At 51.3% G+C, this 25,172-nt stretch overlaps 1 protein-coding gene across 3 annotated transcripts in view; it reads left to right on the forward strand.

Annotated features, from left to right (window-relative positions):
• CDH22 (cadherin 22) overlaps window positions 1-25,172 on the forward strand; it is an 82,696-nt gene that overhangs the window by 41,932 nt on the left and 15,592 nt on the right. For all 3 annotated transcript variants that reach the window (XM_054081608.1, XM_054081610.1, XM_054081609.1), the window contains 5 exons: window positions 550-669; window positions 9,339-9,506; window positions 10,498-10,685; window positions 11,497-11,750; window positions 19,017-19,153. In XM_054081608.1, coding sequence (XP_053937583.1) covers window positions 550-669; window positions 9,339-9,506; window positions 10,498-10,685; window positions 11,497-11,750; window positions 19,017-19,153 — 867 coding nt within the window. The remainder of the gene's footprint in view (window positions 1-549; window positions 670-9,338; window positions 9,507-10,497; window positions 10,686-11,496; window positions 11,751-19,016; window positions 19,154-25,172) is intronic.

The following is a 25,172-nucleotide window of genomic DNA, read 5'->3' on the forward strand; positions in this document are numbered from 1 at the left end:
ATTGTCTCTGTAGATCTCAGCCCTTTTGCTCCTGGTGCCATTACCCTGTCCTGGGTCCTGCTTTTGTCAAATTAAACATGATGTCAAATTAAAGCCATCACAGGAACAGTTGGAGTGAAGCACCCAGTTTAATGAGTTGGCGTTGAAAATCAATAACTTAATTGCAGATATTTGATGGACTTTTATCCAACTCACAGTCCTTCTGCCCTGCTACGTGTAGAGCATGAGGACGTGGTGCTGTGTCTGGCTCTGACCAATCAAAAGCCTTTCCTCTTCCAGACAGCAGAGCCAGGGTGGCCCAAGGTCTGGTCCCTCCTGACGCTCTGCAGGACAGCAGGGACATTTGCAGCAGTGTCTGGAGTCCTGGCTCTCAGGCCATTGTGGAAAGGCGGTACTGCTTTTGTACCCAACTGCTCCCCTTTGCATCAGCATGTGAGTTATCAGTACTGGCTCCTGCTCTCCTGTTCTGCCAGTGCCTGGCCCTGAGGTTTGCATTGCTCTTCTTGCCTGTCTCCTGACATTTTCTCTTCCTCCTTGTCCCTGCTGCAGGCACCTCTGTGATGCAGGTGATGGCATCTGATGCAGATGACCCCACATATGGGAGCAGTGCCCGGGTGGTCTATAGCGTGCTGGACGGCGAGCAGCACTTCACTGTGGACAGTAAAACAGGTGAGTGGCACCCAGCAGAGGCTCTGGTGGCCAGGGTGGCATCAGGAGATTGGGCCGTGGTCATGCATCCTGTATCGGTTTGGTGTACGGCTGTGTGCTGGCAGGCCTGCACCTCTGTGCTGGCCATTGGTGCTGGCGTACCTGTGCCATGGGCAATGCTGGGTGTTGGGGAGGAAGCTTGCCAGCCCTGCAGGCTGCTGCCTGGCTCCGTACAGCGCCTGTAGTAGGCAGCACGGTGGAGCAACACCTGTGCTGGCCAGCCCAGCATGCCCTGCCTGTTCCTGCACCATCCAGAGCATCTCTGTGCCCAGAGCAGCAGTGCACCTGCAGGCGCATAAAACCTCGGTGTGAAAGGTTTAAGTACTACCGGAGGGCCCTTACCAAAGGCTGCATTGTTATCACCATGGCTTTGATTAAAGGTAACACTTTAAATTAAGGATCGGTTTATAAATGTTCTATTAATATTTAATGAAAGAACAGTAGAAGCTGCTCCATTCCTTAATAACTTGTAATAGAGCCTGTTGTAAAATGCCTCTGTAATAAATCCCTAGCAGATGATGCTCTGACATACTGGTTAGAGTAGACCATAACCAGGAGATGTTGGGGTATATATTCTCCTTGCCTCCCAGGAGTGTGACTCTCATTACCCTTAATGGGAGCCTTGCAAGCTTTCTAAGGAGGGAAGACACTCAAATGCTAATAAGAGGTATTTAAGCCACAAAGCATGCTGTAAAGTACCCACAGTTTAATGAAAAATTGCCAAGGGACAAGCAGGCTGGGTAGCTGCTGCTCTGTTGGAAAGATGGACAGCAAAGTGGTTGTCATCTCCCCATTGCTGAACCGCAGTGTCACAGGCTGAGATCAACCTCTGGGCAGAAGTGCCAAGTCAGTGTCAGGCTGACCTGTGTCCATGTTAGTAGATATTTTCTAAGGCTGTTTTTATGTATGTCAGTGAGATTTGTTTAGAGGCTCTGGCTTGAGGACAGTGTAGAGGAGGTACGTGTGTCTGCACCTGCACATCTGTGTGAAACCACACATACCATGAAAACTGGGCTGGTGTGTGTGGGCAAGCCAGTCACAGCCCTGTCTGTGCCATCAGCCCCAGCTGCCGCTGGGAGAAAGCTCCGACTTGGCAGCTTCTAAGCACACCTGACAGCAGAGCTGGGATATGTGGTGGAAAATGCCATTGTCTGGGTGGGGGCTGGTGTGGTGGGGAGAGTGCACAAGAGTAAGCTTGAAGCTGCACCCACTCCTGGACCAGAACTGGCTGCACCTGAGCTTTCTTCTTGCCCAGATTTACTTTGTTTTATTGGAGGGGGGTGTGGGTTTGAACGGCGGGTGTTCAGTTTGAACAACTGAAAATTCAGGTGCCTGTGAGATGCTGTCAATCAGAGACAGCTTGGTGTGAGTGGAAGCCTGGCTGCTGGAATGAAGAGGGAGCACTGGGATGCACAAGCCAGGACATGCAGAGGCTCAGCTTCCTGCAACAACATTAATGCTCTGTATTAAGGCATAAACTAAAATGTGCCAGTGGGACTGTGGTGAGAATTAATGTCACTCCGGGAATCCAAGCTTCTTGATGCCTTGACTTTGTGTCTTAATTTCTCATCCTAGCCATTTCATACACTGGGGGGGTTGTTTTACTGTTCTTGCTTGCGACTCATAAAAGCAAAACTGCTGACAGGCTGCAGAAGTGTCCTTGGCCCCTCTTGAGCATCTCTGTTTCCGGAATATCTGACCGCTAACGCAGGTACTGATGCTGACTCTTTGGTGATCTCTGAGCTGCGAGTTGCCTTTGGTAGATGCCTTGCCAGGGCTCCAGCAATGCGATGTGCAGCTGTGCCTGTCAGCCACTTACAACACAGCTGTGGTCTGTCCTGTGCTGTCTGTGGCCTTGTGCCTGGCACGAGCTGTGTGCCCCACTGTCAGCATTGCCCACCTGGATGCGCTGCTGGGGCAGCAGGTACGGGACTGATGTTGCCGAGGGGCGGACATCATTTCTCTTTGGTACTGGCCAGGAGCCAGCACATTCACCCAAGCAAATCCCATTCTGCTCCCTCTCTGCACTCGGGTTTTTAGTGCTCCACATGGGAATCCTGGCCTGACAGACCTGGGTGGCCTGGCTTCTGCCCTGAGCATAAGATTTAATTATCCATAGCAGTAGCATAATTCTCAGAGCCACCATTGTTATTAATGGCCATAAAAAGAACCATAAAAACCTGGCATGTTACATTTCTTATAATATATGGTAATGAAGAACAATTTGTTTTCCCCTTTTGGTTTTGACCTCCCTCTCCGCATTTTCTCACAGGTCCGTACATGCTTGTGCTCCCTTGTACGCTTCTTCAGCCTGTGACTCCTTCCAGGGTGGGTTCCCTCTTCCTTCTTTGCCTTTACAACCAGCTCTTTTCTCACTGCCCTTCATAGTGCAGGTGTTGCAGGTACAAGTATGGTTTGCACACTTGAGTACAGGATATGGACTGTGTGTAGGCTGCTTATTTTGTCTCCTGTTCTTGGATTTGGCTGCTGGATTCAGCTGGGATTTCAGATCCAATGGAGCTTTCAAAGGCAGGCCCAAATGTTTGGATGCCATACTATGCCAAGTCCTGCAACTCAATAAGCCCTGAATTCCCATAGTGTCTCAGATGTCTTTTTGGCAGGGGATTAGCAACTAAATGGCCCCACTGGGGAGCTGCGGCGTGGCATTTGCTGGTGTCCATAAAGCTACAGAGAATAATTCCAGTTTCTGCAATGTTGAATGATAGTGAAGAAAAAGCAGAGCTGATGCATATCAGCTTTTCTTTCTTTCACACACACCACTATTTCTTTTCATATACAGCCACTACCTCTCGTGCATTGAGAACTAAGCTTCAGACACTGAAGCTATCTGTGGGTTTCTGTTGTGTATCCCAGATCGGGTTGCAGGACTTACCCCACACATGTTGAAGGTCTAGGCTGGCTTTTCTGGGGTATGATTGGGGAGCTTTATATGCACAAACTTTGGAGATGTGATTTTTTTCTGTGCCAGCTATGAGAATATCCCCATGGCTCCTTGCACAGCCTGCAGGCATTAGTCATTTTTAGGCTTAGTGCTGCCTTTCTCATTCAGATAGGGTGCAGCTGGTCTTTGTCTGCTCTTTGTAACAGGTGAGCTGCGTTGCACTGTTCTGCGGTGACCCCAGTCCTGCTGGAAGAGGCTGTGTTTATAGTAGGCAGCACGTATGTGTGCTTTGCTGCTGTCGTTGGGAAACTGCCGCTTTTGCTCTGAAGTTGGGCTGATGAACTGTTGGGTTTGTGGGATGCAGTAGTGGGAGGCAGGACGAGTTTCTCTGTTGCTCTTGCCAGTTTGTTAAAAAGGCTCCTGTGCCTGGAAACACAGATACCAATATGCGCATTGTTTGTGTGCGCTCATGGGTTTATACAGGTCTGTGCCCCATCCCAGAAGCTTATTCACTGAGCTGTGCTGCAGGGACAAGGGACTCTGAGCATGGGTGATGAGTCTGCAGGGAAGCCACGCTTATTTAAGGTGATTGCTTGTATTAGCAAGATTGAGTGTTAACAGCCGTTCTCAGAGATTGGTGCAGGAACTCCAGTTGGTTTGGGACCAAATTGTACATTTGGTCATCTTGAAGAAATTAGGGTGTATCTACTAATGTGCAGAGGGAATTAATATTAAATGATGAGGGATTTAACTGCTAAAAGAAGGGACTGAGGTGAGGGTAAGTGTGCTGGCCCATCTGTCAGAGCTCATTGCAGGTGCCTCCCCCCAGAGCATTGCTGCCTCTGCTCTGGCATGGGCAAGGATGACTCCAGTCAGGATCACACCCTGCTAGGTGCTGCTCTCTGGGCAGTGGCGGTAGCTCTGTCTCCATGGATGCTGTCCTAGAAGCTATGGGGCACATATGGGTTTGAAAAGGACTTGGCCACCCACTATGAAAGGTAGTGTGTTAGAAATCTGCAAGCTGTAGCATCCCTCAACCTCAGTAGCTGTGTGGCTCTGCACGCTTCCAATTAACTTTGCTGATTAGTGTGGTTATGCTGATACAACCATGTTTCCATTTCTGCATCTGAGGTGTGTACCTTATTTGCTGAAGGGCCATGAACCTCCTTAATCTTCTGCTGCATACCTTGCTTGGAATGAGTGTAGCTTCTGCCTTCCAAATTGTTCTGGGTTGAAGGACAGGAAGGATGCTGTGCGTGCAGGGTGGGTGAAGTGCTGGTTCTTGGGGCTAAGACCCCATATGGGCTGACTTCCTCCAGGATACCAATGCCTCAAGCAGAACTTGTGGTTGGCGGGTTTATTGGTATTTCTATGATCCTGCAGGCGGGTGAGGAATCTGCAGTCTGTTTGGCAGTTGCCTGGCCACCCCTGTGCTGAGGCAGAGATCTCTTTGCTTTAACTGACCAGGCTGCTGGGAGGGATGAATCTGTTTTATCCAGCTGCCTCATGGGAGGGGGTAGAGAAGACAGCCAGGCTTTTCAGGTGTGCACAGTAAAAAGACACAAATGGGAGGAAAACTTGTCCCCATGAAGGTAGCGTTTCCATCCTTGGAGATGCTCAAAACCTGACTGGAAGTGGCCCTGAGTGATCTCATCTCCCTGTGAAGACTGCCCGCTTTGAGCTGTAGGTGGAGCCAGGACCTCCTGAGGATACATCCATGTATATTACTCCATGACTTTCTGGCATTGCACTTGGTGGCAGGGAGTGTGTGGCTCCTGATGCCCTCAGGTGGGAGCTGCCTTGTCCAGAGGGTCTCTGGGGATGTGGGCATCTGAGCTAGAAGTGTCCAAGAGCAGAGGGAAGCCCATATGATAGGTTTCCTGGAAGGCTGTTACCTGATGAATACTTTGTCCTGCTGTGTTTTTATTACCAAAAGAGTGTCTGCCATTTGAGCAGGTTTGATGGTATTTATGCGATGCTGGGAGTATCTCCTTGCCTGGTAATTATACTGATTAATCTGGATCATGCTGGAAAGCCACATATGCCTTATACCAGAGGGTATGCCACCACGCGTCTGTATTATTCATCTATAACAGATGCTGACAAGAACTAGGGAGATGAGTCTGAGCTGGAGGTTTTTCTTGCTTTGCTAGCAGTATCTGAGAAGGACCAAGTCTGGCTTTTTTTCTGGCTGGAAAGAAGGTGAACCTCGGGAGCTGACAGCAAGGACTTGTCCCTGTTCTACACACAGCAGTGAAGGTCCCTGCCGGTTCTGTCTCTGCTCCTGAGAACAGGTCTGCCATCACATGCTACTGCTTTTGCAGAGTCCTTGGGGGTCAGGTTGTGGAACCTAAGAGTTTAGGAGGTGGGACCACGCCAGTTTGCTGCTGGTGGGTATTTATGGCAGCACTCAGTGCCATATTCAAGGAATCAATGTGAAGTTGTTTGGAGACCCTGATTTGTCAAGGCCACTAGCAAATGGAGCGTGGTATGTCAGCCTAAAGGACAAAACCAGCCTGCCGTTGGAGTAGTAGCCTGGTGTGGCCCATACTGCTTTAGAGGGACCAGCATTCTTGGTGGCAATCATACTCCTGTAGGCCTGGGGCACGGGGTAGTTGGAGTAGTTCATCTGTGTCAGACACCCACTTTCCAAGGATGGACTGAATGAACAGTGTGCATCTTGGCAGGAGGTGATTTCTGCTTTCAGTCTCTACCCCCATTTAAGAGGAGGATTTTGTCTGCATTGTGCCACTGGAAGAACTGGAGCTGGCTGGGGCCATTTGCCCTTCTCTGCATGTGCCAAACAGCCTGGGGACAGGATGGGTGACCTTGGAGGTGTTCTGGAAAGTGCCTGAGCGCTTTTTCTCCCATCTCGCATGGCGTAATGTGAACTATATCATTATGAGCAGCTCAGTTAAGTCATTACAGCTTTGGTGAATGCATGAGCTTTTTCCCTCTCATCCCAATTCATCACTATTGTGCTGACATGAATCATTTTCATTATAAAATGCTTCAGACCCCGTTAATTAACAGAATTGCTTAAATTTCAATGAGATAGTGCTTGCCCAGAAATAAGGGTTTTGTATTCATAGTGGAGTGGCAGGAGAGGCCTATGAGCACGACCAGCTGAGGCTGGCCCCACGCAGCCCTGGTGCTGGTGCAAGGCTGCTCCTGCTCTCTCAGACACGAGGCTGTGGTTTTCACTGGGACACGTGCCTAGAGGTGCATCTATCGCTCCAGGTAATTACAGAACAAACATGACAGAGGGATGAGGAATGGGTAAGATTGTGCCTGTCCAAGAGACCTGGGGAGCCGCAAGGTGGATGAGGTGCCAAGGGGTATGGTTTAGGGAGTGTTAGGAATGGTTGGACTCGATGACCCAGTAGGTCCCTTCCAACCTAGTGGTCCTCTGATTCTAAAACAGTGGCTGTGTCTTTATAATAAATCCTAACAATGATAATTGTTGGAATAATTGCTAGTTTCAGAAAGAAAGGAGAGGTAAACGTGTTGGAAAGAAAGGTGTTGGCAGCTCCTCCTGCACTTGTAGTGTCATGTGAGGGTGGGGGGCGGAATTCCATCCTCCCAACTCAGTGGCATTTCTGATTGCCTTTGGGCCACAGTGCCAGCAGCTCCTTGGCATGAGCCACACACTCATGACCCTTGCTGGGACGTGTACAATGTCTCACCAGATGGATGAGCCAGGAAACCGTGGCAACTTGGCTGTGGAAGGTTGAAGCCTGGGAGCCCTGGAGTATGTCCCTGAAGCCATGTCTTGTCTCCTCACAGCCTGCTGGCTCCCAGCTCTCCTGTCCACTGTGCTTAGGTTGTGCTAAAGGCTTCCCAAAGTGTCTGCCCTGAGCCAAGCGGCTCGGAGGGCTGCGCTGCACTGCCGTGGCTGGCTTTGTCAGTCAATGCCTTTCAAGGTGCTGAGGGGAACTGGGTGGTGCTGTACTGTTTGCTTGGCAGGAGAGGAGCTCCTTGTTTCCTCCCAGCTGGACCCCTTGTAGAGACCCGCACCACAGCCAGGCACCCCCCTTGCGGCATCTTCCTTAACACCAGGCAGGGTTACTGGTGAGACAAAGCAAAGATGGATTTTGCAGCTCGCAACAGGAGGAGGTAAAGCTAATAGTTAAACAGAAAAGCCTGGAAGAGAGAGCAATTACAAAAACTGAAAACAACATCTAAATCTGTGGGAAAGTTAAATGGAGCTCGAGGGGATTTTTAGCTGATTCCTAGCTGTTCTGGGATGCTGCTGGTATAGTGGGACAGGGAACGTGGGCTGATGACCTTTTATCCTTGTATGCACTTTTGCGTGCCCCTGGTGCCACCTCAGGGCAGAGACGTTTCTTTCTTTCATTCTCAAAATATTTCTTCTCTGCTTTGTTTCCATGTAAATGAAACCCCTGGGGTGACACAGGAGTTCTGCCATTCACAGCGGGTTTCTGGGGTTTACTACTCTTTGTTTATTTTCATTCCTTTATGCTTTAGTCCTGGTCATTTCCCCAAGCCCAGATGGCTACCTATAAACACTTTTTTAAGAGACTTCATTTCATAAAAAGTACTAACACCATACATTTTGCTAAGCTTTATGGTCTCCGGTGCATTCTTGGCCACTGATGCAGAGCATTTTATCATCTCTGGCCTCCTTAACTTAGAGAGATGCCGGAAATTGTGCAGACGGACTTTTGGAAATACTCTGCTCCTCAACTCATTCCCCAGATCAGATATGGGGGGAATCTCCAGACATGTTTGGGCTATGAAGCACCCGTGAAATGGAGCTTGGTGCTCTGGGTTTGGAGCACAGATATGCTGTTAGGAATGCTGTGCTGTTTGTTAGGGATGCTGCAGCAAGCCTGGCTCCTGCCTGGGCAGATAAGGATAAGTGGGCTGTTGCAGATTTGTGCCAAAGGGGTTTCGTGACTCAGCCTGGGTTTTTACACAGCCTCTCTCTGCAAACCTTGAGGCTGGCCCCAGTGCTACCCCTGCATCTGGGCTGGCTCCTACGCCTCTGGCCCCATCACCCAGCTCCTGGCCTTCCTGGAGAGAAGTACAAACCTCCTCTGAGCTGGAGTTTAACCCTGTCGGAGCTACTGGCAGCCTGCACTAGCAGAAACAGCCAGGAACCTTTCATGAAACGTGCCTGCGAATTGGCCACAGAGACTTGCTGGGATCAAATTCGTCCCATGGCCATTCCTAGGCTCTGGGGGGATTTTCAGGATGTTTCTGCCTGGCTGACAATCTGCTGGGCTTGTTCTTCTCTCCAGAGCCCTTTTGTCCCCTCAGTCAGCTTTTGCTTATGTGATCTCTGTTCACTCCCCTTTGCACTGGGGCCCAGTGGATGATATTTGTTGTTGCTAGTAACATGCTCCTACGGCAAAGGCAGCCAACAGCACCTAGGGTTGTGTTAGGAAGAACGTCGTCAGCAGTTGAGGGAGCCGACCTGTCCCTTCTGCTCAGCACTGGTGAGATGATACAAGTACTGTGGTTCTGGGCTGCCACATAGAAGAGAAACATGAGCATCCCAGATTGAGTCCAGGGAAAGGCCATGAAGATTGCTGAAGTATTGAAGCATCTGCTGCATGTGAAGAGGCTAGGAGATCTCGCTGATCCTGCTTAGAGATGGGGCTTGGGCGAGGTAATCTCCAGCAGCCCTTTCCAGCCTCACCCCATCTGTGACTCTGGATTCTCTGCGACCTGCCTGTGCTTATGCTGTCCTGACGGTTTCCAGGTGTGATCCGGACAGCCGTGGCTGACCTGGATCGTGAGACGCAGGACCGGTATGAGGTGGTGATCCGTGCAACGGACATGGCGGGACAGCTGGGTGGCCTGTCTGGATCCACCACAGTCACCATTGTGGTCACTGATGTCAATGACAACCCTCCACGCTTCCCGCAGAGTAAGTCCTCACAGCAGTGGGGGGTGAGCACTGGCCTTTGTCCCGGTCCTGGCCCCATGCGGGTGGTGGGAGAGAAGCTCAGCTCCCAGTACAGCCTGGGCTGTGTCTGCAGAGCGAGCCAGCTTGCAGGGTAGCAGCACCACGGTGCCGTAGATGCATGGCTCCTTGCCTGGGTCTGAATGTGTCTCTGCCTGGCAGTCTCATAGAGGGGCCGAGCCTGTCCGGGGCCCTGGACAAGACTCCTGCTCCTGGTGCCAGTCCTGGGAGCAAGCAGGGCTGTGTGGTGGGGAGAGCAGACGTGGCCTTTTCCTGACTCCTCTGAGCAATGCTGAGGGGAGAAAGCATGCTGCTGTCTCCTGGGAGCTTGGGTAGGGATGCAGTTGTCAGCCTGGCCCCTCCTGGCTACTGCGTCAGAGGTTGGTGCGCTCGGCCCTCTGAGGCACGGTGACACTGCCCAGCTCACAGACAGCAGCCTTGTCACCGGGCAGCTCTGCTTTCCAAATTACTGCTCATGGCCTGTGTCTCATGCTTGAGTCTTCTCTGAGACCTGCCCAAACGAGGAGGACAGATGACCCTGCTGCAAGGAGCGGGCTGTACGGTTTGTGCTGTGAACACCAGCTGCAGAAACTGCGAGTGCCTGGCTGGCAAGGAGAGGTGCTGCAGCTGGGGTTGGCTCAGTTCTTCAGCTGCATCTCCTAGAAGTTAGAAATGGTAAAGCTTGCAAAGGATCAGAGATTGTTGATTGCAGCACAGTGTCCATACAGAGATACCAGCCCTTGGTTCACCTGGCATCTTGAAACATCAATGCTTCCTGGTTATCTTCCCTCAGCCCTTGTTTTAGGCTGGGTTTGTGTTTCTCCTGATAGGATGTTCTGGGCTGTAGACACTGGTAGGGTCTGGAGAGCCTTGGTAGTTCAGGGGTGCCCCAAGGAGGTGTGCAAAGGGCTGTATCGGGCATAAGCAGTTACACCAGTACCTTTTTCTCCTCCAGAGATGTATCAGTTCAGCATTGTTGAAACTGCCCCTGTGGGCACTGCCATCGGGAGGGTGAAGGCAGAGGACTCTGACGTCGGGGAGAACACGGACATGACATATCAGGTGAAGGATGAAGAAGGGGTGGAGATGTTCAAAGTCACCACGGACAGCAATACCCAAGAGGCTGTCATCACGGTACAGAAGGTGAGAGATGAGGAAAGCTGGTTGGGTAGGGAGGGCACAGATCTCCATGAGGGCCCTTTCCTTTGGGGGCGCCTGCTGCCCAGTTGAGTTGAAATAAATCCTCCTCTGAATGCTGCTCTAGCAGTAGCAGTTGCATTTTTGTGCCTCTTTTCTGCCTGGGTGGCGAGAGGCAGACCCGTGTCTGGGAGGAAAGGCTGGAATGGAGCAGCGGCACAGTGCTGCTGGAGCCTGCATAGGGCGGCTCCCTGGGCAGGAGCGGCACAGCGAGCCACGCAGAGGTGAAGCTGTGTGCAGGGCTGTGGGGACGAGTGCTTACAGCTGTTATTGATAGCACCTGTTAGGGGAGAAATACGCCCACCTAATTCCTATACCTGGCCAACAGCATTTTACTGTATATGCTTTGGTGGCAAAAACAATCAAGCAAACACTTGATGCAGGCAAGAAAGAATGATTGTTCACCAAGGCCACTGTGCTCAGCTCGCCTCCCTTGTAGAAATAATAGCAGTGTGATTAATGATCAAAACCCACTCACTTGCAGCACACAGTGCGCTGTCTTCCTGGTGAATCCTGGCTGCCTGCACAGCCTGGACACGCTGCGGGAAGCGGGCTGGGGGCTTCCTCTTCCTCCCACCTGCCTCGGTGTGGGTGCTGCTGTGGGAGGACAGAGCACGGGCATGAAAGCTCCCAGTCACAGCAGAGGTGCTGCCTAGAGAGCAGTGGCTTTAGTGCTGCCCTCAAGCCTCCAGTGAAAGAAGGGGCTGCAGAGGGGCTCCTGGGGCTGGATGTGGCTAACCCTCTCCTGTTGTCCCAGCCTCTGGACTACGAGTCAAAAAAAGTGCATACTGTCGTGGTGGAGGCCCTCAACAAGTTCGTGGACCCGCGGTTTGTGGACCTGGGCACCTTCCGGGACCAGACCATCGTACGGGTCTCAGTGTTGGACGTCGATGAGCCCCCCGAGTTCCGGCCCCCCTCCAACCTGATGGAGGTCCAGGAGGATGCGCACATTGGGTCTGTTGTAGGGGTGGTCACCGCCCTTGACCCAGACACAGCAAACCATCCTGTCCGGTAAAGCAGCTGCCTAAACCTTGCATCGTCTTCAAGCAGTGGGCGTGGGAGCATCTCAAGGGATGCTTGTGACCATGTCTGGGGCAGAGAGGGGGGATGGCAGAGGAGGAGGGGCAGCGCAGGTGAGGGTGACAAGTGCTCCATGCATGGCTGAGCATGTGAGTATGACAGGCGGCTGGCAGGTGAGTGGCAGGCTCTGTGTAAGCAGCAAGCAAGAGCCACCACCTCAGAGGTGGCAGGTACATCACTGGCAAGGGAGTGTTGGGAAAGGTGGCCAGGTGACGCTTGCATATCCTTGCTGCTAACAGTGAGGCATCTGCAGTGGTACCTTGGATGAGTGACCAGAAATGACAGGAGGGCAGTGGTGAAGGATGATAAATGAGGTGAGGCTTGGGCAGTGCAGAGCCACAGCTTGGCTGTGTGTGCGTGTGTGCACAGGGATCAAAGAGCAGAGGAGCTTATATTTGGGCAGGGGACATAATCCAGGCAGCAGCTTATCTGCACAGGACATTTCCCATTTCCATTTAATTTGTGGCTAAAGAGATTGTTACCTTGTTAAATTGTTATTACCTAAGGCACAAAGCAGCCTTCTGGCTCTGCCAACTGGCCTGAGCAGTTGGGATGGAAAGCTGGTGTTCAGAAAACATTGTCAATGTGCGGAAAATTTCCTTGAAATGTGTGTTCTTGTGCCAGGTGACGACAGGGCTGCAGGCACCTTGTGCACAGCCGCTCGCTTCAAATGAGTAGCGGTGGCTTTGCAGTTAAGAGCTCCATAGGGAGCCCATCACAGGCACTGGGACACACTGGGGATAGGATGTGGCCACAGAGGGCTCGTTTACGGTACTGATCCCATTCAATGATGTCCCAACACCGCTGCGTGGGGTGCTGAGCTCCAGTGCTGTGCAGCTACAGGGAACACACTGGTTCAAGGTAGGGTGAGGGTAATATTACTTCATTACTTCTCACAGTAATGAAGATTGAGATGTTTAGAAAGCTCGGAAAAGAATTTACACATGGAAAGCTGCCATCTACAGATGGCTGGCAGCTAGCGGAGTATTGTGTCACAGAGCTGGATGTCAAAAGTTGTCTTTAGGGTGAATGTGAATGCAGTCAGCCTTGGCATGCCAAGAACGATGTGTGAGAATTGCACCACTTGCACTGGTCGGTGCTGTCTGTTGGACCTGTTCTCCAAGTACCTCCGCTCACCCTATCAGGTGAGCCCTCTTGATTCAGGCTGCCCCTCTGATTTTTTTCTTTGTGGCCTGCCCCGAGCATGTGGCTGTTCACTTGCAACTCTCCAAATGTGTGCAGTCTCCACATACCTGTGTGTGTACATGTGTGCATGTGCTTTCTCATTTGATGGTTTCTAGCAGTGCTACGGAACATAGATTTTGTTTTCTGATGTGTAATTGTAGGAAAGGGGCCTTGGGGACAGAACTATTCTTATTCTTGTCTTTTCTTGTTCTTTGTGCTGCTTCCCTGTGGAGCTTGTTGCATTGTTTGCAGACAGAACAAAAGAAAGCAGAGGAAGGGAGGCTTTCTACTGCTGTGCAGAAGGTGATGGGGACTTGGAGCAGAGAGAAGCAGATTCAAGTACTCAGCAGGAGACAAGAGGGTTGGGGACCAAACTTTGCTATGCAAGTGTCTCTCTTATAGCAAGCTTAATGCTAGACAAGGCAATGCCTCGTGCTCAGACACGAGGCCCCAGCCAGCAGGACTCCCAGGCATCTGCTGCAGCTTGGGAATTGCAATGTGTGTTCCTTTGTCAGGCTTGATGCATTCAAATATGTGTCCTCCCTCCAGCTATCCCCGGGCAGGTAGCTCATCTGGCATCCCTCATGCTCCCTTGTGGCGTTTGGTCTCTCTCTGTCCATCTCTTCGCTCCCCTCTGTTCTTGCAGTGTCTGCTGCTATGAGCAGTGGCAGCTCCAACCCCTTGTGCTCCCTTGGCCCTTGCCTGGGGAGGGAGGGTGGATGGGTTGGTGAGCCTTCACTGCCATTTGAACGTGTGCCAAGAGGAGATGCAGGTTTCTTTCAGTCCCACTGAAGTGGCACCAGTGCAGAAGGAAGGTGCTGTTGGGTCTCTCATGCTTTCCTGTCTGCTGGCTAGCCAGGTAATTTGATAAAATACTTTGCCACATAGGCAGCTGTTCACAGCTTCAAAGTGGTGCACAAACATGAATGCAAGCATCCTGCAGCACCCTGCTGGGATGTGACACAAACGTGTCAGCAGGAGACAGCACTAAGTCACCTTGCATTTCAAGTGTGTTAGTCCGAAATACAGTTGAGAGAAGCCAGCACTTGTACTTCACCTCTGAACATTAGAGAGCAACTGGTCCTGACGGCACGACCAGTATTTGATCTCTAGTCTCTTGAAGTTGGTGTGAACTCTTTCAAGTTGCTGCAGCTCAGTGGATCCCTTTAACTTCTGATCCTCCTCTGTTAGAGGCAGGAGCAAAGACATGGCTGTGTTTCCGCAGTGGCTTCTCTCTCCTGGACTCTGGTCTCTGTTGGCTCTGCCCTGTAAATAGGGGAGAGCCACAACCTTCTGCCAGTATGAGAGGCACTCTCCCCCTGAGGCGGGAGAGAACAAGGATTGCCAGAGACGACGGAGCAAAAATCAGCGCCGTCAGCATTTCTAGGTCCAGCTGACACCAGGCTGCCAATAACAAGGTTTGGGAAGTATTTTTAGCCAAATGGGAAAGGAGGTGCCCTTGGTCTTCATTTTCATCACCAGAGCAGCACAAACAAGGCTGTGCAGCTCCTGCTACACTATCCAGCCTGAAGCGGCTGCTGGACTCACATCTTGGCCTGGCGCTCCCTCCTCTCCTGCTGATTCACTTGTCCCACGGGGATGCAGCCACTTGGTGTGAGAGCAAATCCCTTCCAGATGAGTTAGGGTGAATCGCATAGTGGTCTGTTATGAAGAACTGAGGGTTGAAAAGGTATCCAACTCCCCTGTTCTTGGGAGGTGTTCCTAAGGATGCTCACTGCCGTCTTCCAGTGGCACATGGATGTAGAGCCCCTCGCAGCTGCTTGCCAGAATGGGAGGAGGGATGGGGTATAGACTTCCCAAAGAGCACCCCATCTCAGGGTGAGCAGCCCCAGCTCGTGCTGGGGCCACTCTGGTGCCACTGCTGTCAGCTGGGAGTTGTGCTGAAGTTTAGCACAGCAAAGGGGCTGGGCACATTCTCGGGGGGAACGTGAAAACCCGTCAAGGTACAGGCAGGAAAGGTCTTTCTAAAGGACCAGTGCTTTTTATTGTATTCCATCCTTGTTTGTTGCCTCACAAATGCTGGAACTGTTCTTTTTCAGAAGGAATCTAGTTTCCTGTTGGCTTTTTGGCTTTAGCTGTATATTTCTTGGGCGTAGTGCTGTTTTTCTCAGCTGAGCCATTGTATGAAGTAATACAGTGATGGACTGACTGTGTACGTGAGGTTGTTTGTATGGGAGCCTTTTGTTTTTCTCTCTGCAGTAGGAGCCTGTGCTCTGATTGTGTGCATTCCAGGCTTTATCAGCACTGAGAAGATGTTACTTGGGATTTAAGGTTCTCGGAGATATTCTTGTTTGGCATTCACCAAATCCGGAGACACATGTCGGACATGGGCGTTTTATAGACTCTTAAGGCATAGCAAGAATTGCAACCTGCTTCAACACAAAAGGGAGAGGAGGAAAACCAAACAGAACAAAAAGCTTTTCACACAGTCTTTGAAAAGCTCCCTATTAATGAAACACATGGCATAAAATGTGCTCCTTGTTGCATTCAGGGGGAGAAGTGAAACCAACTGCTTGAGAAATGCATTCACGCGAAAGATGTGCACCAAGAAAGCTGTCTGAATTAAACAGTCACTTGTAACATTCAAACCAACAGGCAGTGCAAGCAGGAAGAGAGGAAAACTGGTTACAAGGTCCGCATCCCAATCAGAACTGGGGACTGCAGTTCCAGGTATGGAGCGCCAGACAGCTTTTGGAGGAAGGAGTGAATGTTATAGCTCTGAGTATGTTGATACCGAAAGGGATACAAGAAGTATCAGGAGGACTTGGGGATTAGTTGCTACCGCTTCCCACGTGAGAAGCACTGTCTGACTTCAGTGGAATTGGGTGCATATGGACTACTAGAGATAGAGAGGCTTGTGGTGGTCAGCGCAGGCTTTGGCTGGTAATGACTGCATTGCACCGAATGGTGTAATAGCTTCTTGTTTTAGTGGCTCTAGCACAGGGTTAGCCACAAGCTCTTGGAAGGGAAGGTCTGTCGTTGTGTAGAGCATCTACAGCTCTGGGCTGGTTGTGGCTGTGGCTCTGGGGGGGTAGATGGACATCCCTGTGCCTCCTCAGTCCCCAGCTCCAATGCCAGCTCAGTGCCCCAGAGCCTTGCCAGCACTCTGTGCAGATGCAGAGATACAGACTCACCTGGACCGCCATCTCCAAATCACAGTGTGCAGAAGCAGGCTCAGCCTTGCTTTTGTGGCGGATGCAGGCAGTGCTCAGAGCTCTGCCTCTTTCCCCTGCCATGGTGTTGAGAAGGTGTGTAGCAGAGGTGATGAGGGGATCAGATTTATGGCTTGGTTTGTGCCCTGCCACAGGCTGTGGGAAGTCAGTCCTCAGCAGACAATTGGAAAGTGATGGTAGACAACCTTAGCAACAAAGCAATTAGAAGCATAACCAAAGGTTATCAGTGGAGTGAGACAGAGCTCCTGGCCAGCCTCCTGCCCTCCAGCCATGCAGGCAGCCCATCTCAGATGTTTCGAGGCTCAGTGATCTCTCCATCACTAGCTGAGTTTTTCTGTGTCACTATTTTTTGCAGACGTCTTTGTTTATGCAGGTTGGACTCGATGATCCAGTGGGTCCTTTCCAACCTAGTGATTCTATGATTCTGTGACATGAGTGTGAATGAAACCGGACGTGTTTACCCGTAAAGCAGTGAAGGCATGTGGAGAGCAAAGAACCATCTTGAACTCTAACAGTATTAAAACGTGGGATGGAAGAGCAGGATGTGTTTGAGGTGAAGTGATGTGGGAGAACAATGGAAGCCGTTATGCAAATGCATCGGCTGTGCTACTGGCAAGATATTAGGTGTTGTCATCCTAGTTTCTGTTCCTCCTTCCAGCAGTACATTAGACTGATGTGTACAAGTCAGAGTGGCGAGACCTCTCCTGTCCTTTCTCTTCACAGTGAGTGAGTGCACAGTGGATGAGAGGCTGCAGTATGTGCCAAGACAGTGTCACTGTCCCTTCTGGGGCTGGCTACATGCCTGTAGAGGCTCTGTTTCCAGCTGGGAGTTGGGGCAGAAAAATGCAGGGTGGCTAGGAAGTCTCTGGCAATTGGTTCTAAGATGTCTAGGCTTGTACCTGGCTTTGTGTGGCAGATCCCCATTACCTCTAACAGCAAAAAGGTAGGAGGAAGCCAGCCACGTGTGCAGAATGTGCTCGATTGTGCGTGTGCGCAGACGCAATTTAGATAGTGATTTTTGAACATTTTTCATTAACTACAAGCAAGTGCTCTTGTATTTTCTCTCTCATCCCTCTGTCTGTCTGAAATGGAGAGAAAAGGAACATCATCTGGTACTGTGTAACACTTTAAACAGCATACAAATGCCTTAATTTGTCTCCATCAGAGGCAGAACTGTGGGGTGGTGTGGGTGGGCACTCCTCTGCAGCTGCTTTTCCCAGGCATAAGGCAGAAAGGCACGGAGGCCATCAAGGCTCCTGTGCGGAGTGGCCATCCTTGCATGCAGAAGGTGAGCTGGTGTTCCTTGGCTGCGAGCCATGGGGATGGTGGACACACAGACCACAGCTAGATTGTGCCAGGCAAGATGAAAGCACTTGGCAAAGCTGCTCCGCAGTGGGCAAAGCTCCTCCAGCATCTGAAACGTGCCTCTAGCCTAGAGCGTGTCCCACTCTGCTCCTCGTGTATGACCTGACTTCTCAGCACTGTCCTGTCTAGTCAGCTTTCCAGCTTGCTTTGTCCCTGCATTTATCTTCCTTCTGTTGTTGAACATGTGACTGAAAGCTTTAATTTATTCACAACCATCCTTTTGGTAATTTATCCTTTGTACTCTTTGCTATCTTGTATTATTTAATTCTGTGAAGCATTCTGGGATACAGTGTGTATGAAAGATGCTGTACACAATAACATTATGCTGTATTGTTTGTGATTTGCAGACCTTCTGGATTTCTAATTCTGATTGCAGTAGTGGTGTGTTTGTGTTAAGGCTGAGCTCGAGGGCCTCAGATGGATCAAGCTTCCCTCCCAGTCCCTGTCTCTGAGGAGCACACATCGAATTGTGCCCTGCTTTAGTGTTAGCTCGCTTTATTCCCTGTGTAATGGTTGGAATGAAGGGTGTGCCACTGAGACCAATTGCATGAATTCGTGGTGCCATGGCTAAGGTGCTGGGCTGTCTGACTCTTCTCATGACCTGAAGAGTTGCCCTTCCGGAAGAGCTGGGAGTTGTGCTCTCCAGAAATGGCACAGGGAGTGGGTGGGCTGTCGATGGGATGCCCAGGAAAGAGACTGCTTGGAGCAGCACTGGAGCAGCTGAAGGAGAAGAGCAAGAGCTGTGTGTGAAGGGTCTCTGCTCAGCTGGTAAAGCTTGTTGGAGCTGGAGAAGCTCTTCAGCCTGCTCCTGCAAAAGTGTGAAGCCCAAACCAAATCTTGGGGCTGCTGGGGATGATGTCCTGTGCTTATTTGTGGGGGTGCTGGCCGTTGCGCACCTATGCTGCCAGGGCTCTTGCACTGATTGCAGAGGTACAGCCTGGATTCAGAGGAGACCTTGCCACTAGTAACGGCTGTAGCTGCAGTTCAGGTTATCTGCAGCTCTGGCTCGCAGCCTGCCTACATGCTGCTGTGCTGTCCTCCAGGTTTCTTGCATGGGTGGGTGCTGCAGCAGGATCGGGAGAGAGGGTGGTGGATGAGATGGGCTCCGGGAACAATCCCTTCTGTTTGGGTTGGTGTTTTTTCTGAACCTATAACTCAGGAGCTTTCCAGACTTTGGAGTAGAGTTGCTGTCCATGGTTTGTATATCACTGTCTATTCTGAACATAAAGTTCCCATCAGAGTAGGCTTTCCCCTTGTCCACAGTCTGTGCTCAGTTCCACTTTATGCACCAAAAGCCACACTTTAATTTTACTCAAGGGCTGTACTATGCTGCAGCAGAGGAATAGTGAGAGCAGTAGGACTTGTTTTGTTAGATCCCTGTACCCCAGGGGCTGATAGCAAGGTTGGGCTTGGCACATCCAGCTGTTCAGTTTCCCCTTTTGCCTGGTCTCAGGTACGCCATCGACCGCAGCACGGACACAGACTGGATCTTTGACATCGATGCCAACACAGGGGCCATCGTGACAGGAAAAGTCCTGGACCGGGAGACAGCAGGGTGGCACAACATCACTGTCCTGGCGATGGAAGCAGGTGAGATAGAGGAATGCTCTGTGAAGCAGAGTGTCTGTGCTGGTGCCGAGTGGGGCAGAGGGGGAAATATGGGTACATTCACTGCAGATGTGACCAAGATGCAAGCCTTAACGTAACACTGAAGTAAGAAAAATACAGCAGCACTGAGTCTGACATCTCCCTAGACAACCTAAAAATACTCTTCCTGACTTGAGCATTAATAAGGGAGCATGGTCGAATAGTATATTTGATGAACGCTAATCAAATTTGTGTTATCTATGCGCCAGCTCTGCCAGTCATCCTTGTGCAGCTCGCTCCCTGCGTTCACAGCTGCTGAGCGGCTCGAGGGCTCCCAGGGGGGCTGTGTTCTCATCACCTGCATCCCCCTGGTTCAGCCACGTGCTGTGGGTGGATGCCCCATCAACTTGGAGCCCTGTGGTACAGATGGCTGCCAGCGCTCACTTCTGCTGGGAGCTGACGGTGGCTGGGATTTGCAGGCTGTACCTGCACACTGGGTGTTATGGCTCTGGATACCTGCCATGCCCCTTCTCTTTGCTCTCCCAGCCCTTGGTGTGACTGCAAGGCATAGCAAGGAGTGGATGGAAGGTCCCAGCAGTGGGAAGGGTCTATGAGGGCAGAGCATCCCCGAGCCCCGTGCTGGGAGTGAGAAACAGCAGTGCTGCCAGGGTTGGTACCACGAGGCTGCTTTGGCTTTGGCCACAGCACTTGGCCTTACCCTGCAGCCCACCAGGAAAAGTCACAGGCAGAGGAAGAGGTGAAGCTTTTTTTGTCATTTTCTGAAATTAACTCCTCTCTGACCCTTCCATGAGAGCCCTGGTGATGATCTTTCTTCCTTTATGGCTGTGCTATCCTTTAGTCTGTATTTACAGTAATTGCTAAATCTGCTCACACCCAGCTGAGAGAGCCGGGAGGAAACAGCTTAGTGGCTCTGCAGGTTTTGTTAGTTTATCTTCCCTCCGCATGCTGGGGGTGGCACAGCCTGGTGTGGATGCTCCCCGAAGTAGTTCTGTTTGCCTTTTTTTCTCTACCTAAGAAAGGAAAAAAAAAAAAAACAAACCAAAAAAAACCCCACTAAACCTGGGTCCTGCTGTTTAGAGGAGCTCTGAATAAACTCCTGTTGAGGAATTAAAATAATAGCAGCAAAGGGCAGACTTTGCTTCTCCGCAGGTGTTCTGCTATGGGAAGGAAGCCAGTGAGGCATACCTGGGCATCCTGCCCTCTGTTGTGTTGGCACAGTGTCTTGGCTTATAAGCTCTGCATGTCCCGGTGCACGATGGTGGACCTGGCCCTGTGGGCGCCAAGAAGTGTTCTGTGTTCCTCTTTTCCGAGCCTGAAGGTGGAGAAGGGGCTTCAATTCTAGGCTCCATGCTGGGAAGGCATTCCTTCAGATTCTTCCACATTTAGGATGTGCAAGTTGCCAGGGCAGCCTGGGACCTGCTGTGCTCTCCTCCGCCATGGCAGCTGGTGTCAGGGAGCTGCTGTGGTTGCAAAGCACCTTCTGATGTCTGCTGACGTGTGCCGAGATCTGTCTGTCTGAAGGCAGGAGCTGTCCCTGGGCTTTGCTCCAAGAGCCCTCAGGAGGTCTGGTTCTTGTTTCTTTGCTTGTTCTGCAGCAGGAAGGTGTCATTCACATTCGAGTTGCTTGGTTGAGGCCGGCTCAAGAGGCCCAGATATCAGTTTGTGCTGCAGGGCTGTCCTGCCATGGCAGAGCCGTCTGCTCTGGCCATGCCAGAGGAGGGGGCACAGCCTTGGCCAGACTCCCTCTGGCTTCACTGGGTCTGAAACTCCTTTGGTGCTGATGCTTTGTGCCTGCTGGTTCATGTGACCTCTGTGCCGTCTGGCTGTGCGGCTGTGGTGAGCCCTGCCCGGCATTGGGCAGCAATGGGGAGGCATTCCAGTGCTGCCCGGCATGTGCGGCAGGCTCTGTGGAGAGGCTCTGCCAGCAGTGCCAGGGAGGAGGGGATCACAGCGTTGTGGCACAACTCAGCATTCAGAGGAAACATGAGGTGACAAGAATCAGAAGGACAATATTTACACGCAGCAGCTAGGATTTCAGAACAAGTCAGTAAATGCTGCAGCTCCCCTCCGGCAGGGAAGCCTGTCAGGCTGGATTGCTTCAAAAGCCGAGGAGACTCTTCAGTGCTCTGACTTCTCCCATCGGTGAGCTCTGACTCATTCATTTAACTGCCCAGACATTCCTTCCAGTGACATTATCCTCAACGTTTTGTAATCATGAAATATTAATGACTGATATTGAATTTAAAGTACAATTTATGTCTGAATCCTCTGGCAGAAAGGGCAGTTGTAAAGGTACAGCCTTCTAAGTGATGGAGGGGGTTTAGAGCAGGGCTGTGCGGCAGCTGTCAGGCTGTGCCCAGTGCAGCGGGATCAGCCGCACAGCATGAGCAGGGAGGATGGGGTAGCTGGGAGCCTCTGTGCTGGTGTGTCCAGCATGGCAGCTCCTGGCATGACAGTTCCCACACCCTGGGGCGAGGGGAGCTGGCAGAGCGCTGCAGTGTTTGCAGTGGGCATGCAGGTTGCAGCTGGCTGCCACAAGGTCCTCTGCATGGCTGAGCAGGACACTGTAAGCTCTGGTAGAGGCAAGGGGTAACATATTCTTCCTTTTTCCTCAGCGAGATGTAAATTTTGCAGAAGGAGGGCAGTGAGCCCACCAGGCATCCTACTGCCCAGGCTCTTGTCTGGTGCCCCAGCTCAGGGCAGGCAGGAAGCCAAACCCACTTGATGCACGTGGCCTGGCATTGCACCAAGGCCTTGCAGCCACCTCGAGCTGCTCTCTCCGCATGTTGGCAGGACTGTCTTGAGCGGGTCTTATCAAACAGCTGCTCATGGGAAGCTTGCCTGCTGCAGCCCTTGTCCCGCTGGCAGCCTGTGAGGTTCGAGCAGCTCAGTATAAGAGCTGCCCCCCACCTCCGAGAGCCACATCTGAGACCTGGTGCTGCTGCAGCAGAGACCGTGTATGGGGCTGTGTGCCCCACAGGTAACCAAAGAGAGGGGGTTTGCACCTTGGGAGCAGGGAGAAAAACTGCAGCAGGTGCCTGGCTGCACCTGTGGGGCCAGCCAGCAGAGCAGAAGGGCAGGTCTCCATCCACAGAAGAGGCTTCCCAGCACGAGCTGGCTCGGCCCGCGGGGAGTAGCAGAATATTTGGCCTTGTAACGTGGCAGCAGCAGGAAGCAGAGAGGCTGTTGAGCAAATCTGGCCTGGGACCAGGCCAAGCGTTTCCAGAGATAAATCTTCATCTCACTTGCAAGCTGTTTACCTTCCTTGGGCTAATATTAGTGATTCTCTTCCTGTTTTCCTCCTTGCTCATGTAAAATGATGAGGCCTTGACTGCTGTGTCCACTGCTGGTAATTGAGATGATAAATCTTCCTGCTGGAGCCCAGCTTTAATCAGAGCATTGTGTTTGGATGCAATTTAATGACTCTCACGCTGCTGAGTTCGGGCAGGACTCAGGAGAGGTGAGAGCCATTTATATGTTACATGGCTTAACTGCTGCTTCCACTTTGTTTCCCCTCAGCTGGAAGCCACGCTTTCAGCTCCAGCCTCTGATGTAGCTACCTGTGTCTGACGAGCCATAGTGCTGGCAGGCCCCTACACCGTCCTTGCCATCAGCGCTCTGCTCTGCAGTCAGGCAGCGGCACCGACATCTGCAAAACCACCCTGTGCTTCACAGCCGTGGCACAAATGCTGGAGAGCAGAGTGGCCCATCTCAGTCTTCTAATCTGCATCTTGTTCTTCCAATTTGCTGGCATAGTGAATAGTAAATCCCACCTTTGCCTGTTCGAGTTTCCCTACTAATGTAAATATTTTGAATTCAGTATTGTACCAGTTTGATCCTGAGGCAGAAGAGTGGGTCATGCACTGCACCCAACAGCACCTGTGAGCTGTTTCCTCTGGTGCTGCAGCCAGACAGCGGCTCCTGGTCCTCTGGGCTATACCGCAGACGCCAGGAAAGCCGCAGAGTGGCTTTCTGCATGTGACACCAGTGCACAGCTGTGTGTGCCGGCAGGAGTGGCAATGGGATGTGTGCTTCAGCAGTGGTTGGGTTTGGAGCTGCACAGTAGGTGTCAAAATGCAGAGCGATTTATTTTTAGGTTTGTGTAAGGGTCTGGAGAGATAAGGACTGGATCCCAATGCAGATGTAACCATGGAACGCCTCCTTTCCTGCTGTCCAGGGGTGGCTGAGCACCTTGGCAATCTCTTCCCATTGCTGTGAGCTTCTGCTGCAGAGCTTCCAGTGATGGAGTGCAGTTGTCCAGAGCTGCCCGATGTCAGTTCAGGAGGCAGGTGGCTGCTGGGAGGAGGGCAAGTTTTTGGTGTTTCGCATCTGAATGTTTAAGGTGAGAATAGCACCTGCTTCAGATGACTTAAATTAAGAAAAAGTACTTTGAGATGTGGCTGAAGATTAAGCTGGAGCATTTTGAGTCTTGGCCTCTGTGTCACCAAGCAGCAGGACCTGCCTTTCTCCTGGCCCAAAGGCAGGGTGTTGCCTCTCGCTGTCTGTCCCATACCCACCCTGTTCCTGCCCATTGCTGTGCTGCCCATCGCATCGAGCAGCACTTCAGCACAGGGCTCCAGGCTGTGCTCACTGCTCGTCTTGTGCCGCACTGTTTGCAGCATCTGCACCATCCTTGATGCTGCAGTGGGGAAGCAACGGGCAGGACTCTGTCCTCCATCCCTGCCAGGTTCCAGTGTCTTGGAAATAATTCAGCCCATGCTGGCAAAGGCGGCTGCCAGTCATCAGCCTGGAGCTCCTGCACTGCACTGCTGTGTTTCCAACATCTCTCCCTTGTTCTGTGTATTTTCCATGTCTCTTCCTCAGTCTTTTCAGATTAATAGCATTCCAGCTCCTGGAGGAAATGCAAAAAACTGGCATGTTTAATTTTAATTTAGGAAAGCGTTTAGGTAGCAGGATGGTTTCCTTGCTGTTGTCAATCAGGTTTTCTCAAGGCTGACATCAATTAGTTTAAAAATATTGAATGTAATTTTGCCTGACACAACATATTGCAGCCACTGCAAAATATAATTTATTTTAGAAGAAGAAATAATTAAACTAATTTGCATGTCAGTCAGCTGAGCTGGAATACAGAGGAGAGATGCTGCAAAGGAAGACGACTTTTTTTTTTTCCTCTCCTATCGCTCTCAGCCTGGCACGTGCAGCCCTGCCCAGGTGCTGCTTGGCAGCAGGCACATTTCTGCGCCTTCCCACAGACCTCACCCACCCAGCCTGCTGTTCTGGCACTAGGCTGTGCCTGCTGAGCATTTACTCCGGCGTGCTGAAGCACATGCAGGGATACGTGCTTACATCTCTGCATGTATGTTGGTAGAGGGAGCACAGGACAGAGCTCTTGGCCTTGCAGATGTGAGGTCTGCAGTGGTTAGGCACATCGTGCCCTTCATCACAGATGGGATCCAACAGTCTACTCGCACTTCTGACCACCATAAATTCAGTTTATGCCACGCAAGTTACAGAAAACATTTCTGAGATGGTTTGGAGATATTTTTTCCCCGCCCCTAAACCCAGGTACTGGCTCAAAGGAAGAGGGAGTTTGATTGAGAAAGTGTTTGAGGACCCTTCAAATGGATCATGGTACAGCCTAAATAACAAGCAGCTGAGGGTGCCTTGCTGGAAGAGTAGACAATGAGGATGCAGTGGTTGCCAGTCTAATGTTGACGTTCTGGGAGATGTTAGATTTTAACCCTGCCTCTGAGCCAGGAGTACGTGTGAGCCTCAGGCTTCAAGCAGTTTTGGAAGGGGCAAAAGGAGAGCTTTCTTATGACAGGGTACATTTAGAAAGGACAACTGTGCTTTAAGCTGAGCTCAGGGGAGCGGAGTGTTAGTTATGGCTCTGGCAGAGGGGTCGGCACGGGTCCTTGGCACTGTGTCAGGGCGTGTGGATGACACCACTGGTGTGCACAGCATAAAATACTCCCTGCTGCTTGCTGATGCTGTGGAAGAGGGCAGACTGCTGCTTCTGCCCAGCTCTAAATACGCTGGC

This window comes from Cuculus canorus, chromosome 16 (genome assembly GCF_017976375.1).
Source record: "Cuculus canorus isolate bCucCan1 chromosome 16, bCucCan1.pri, whole genome shotgun sequence".
Classification (NCBI taxonomy): Eukaryota; Metazoa; Chordata; class Aves; order Cuculiformes; family Cuculidae; genus Cuculus; species Cuculus canorus.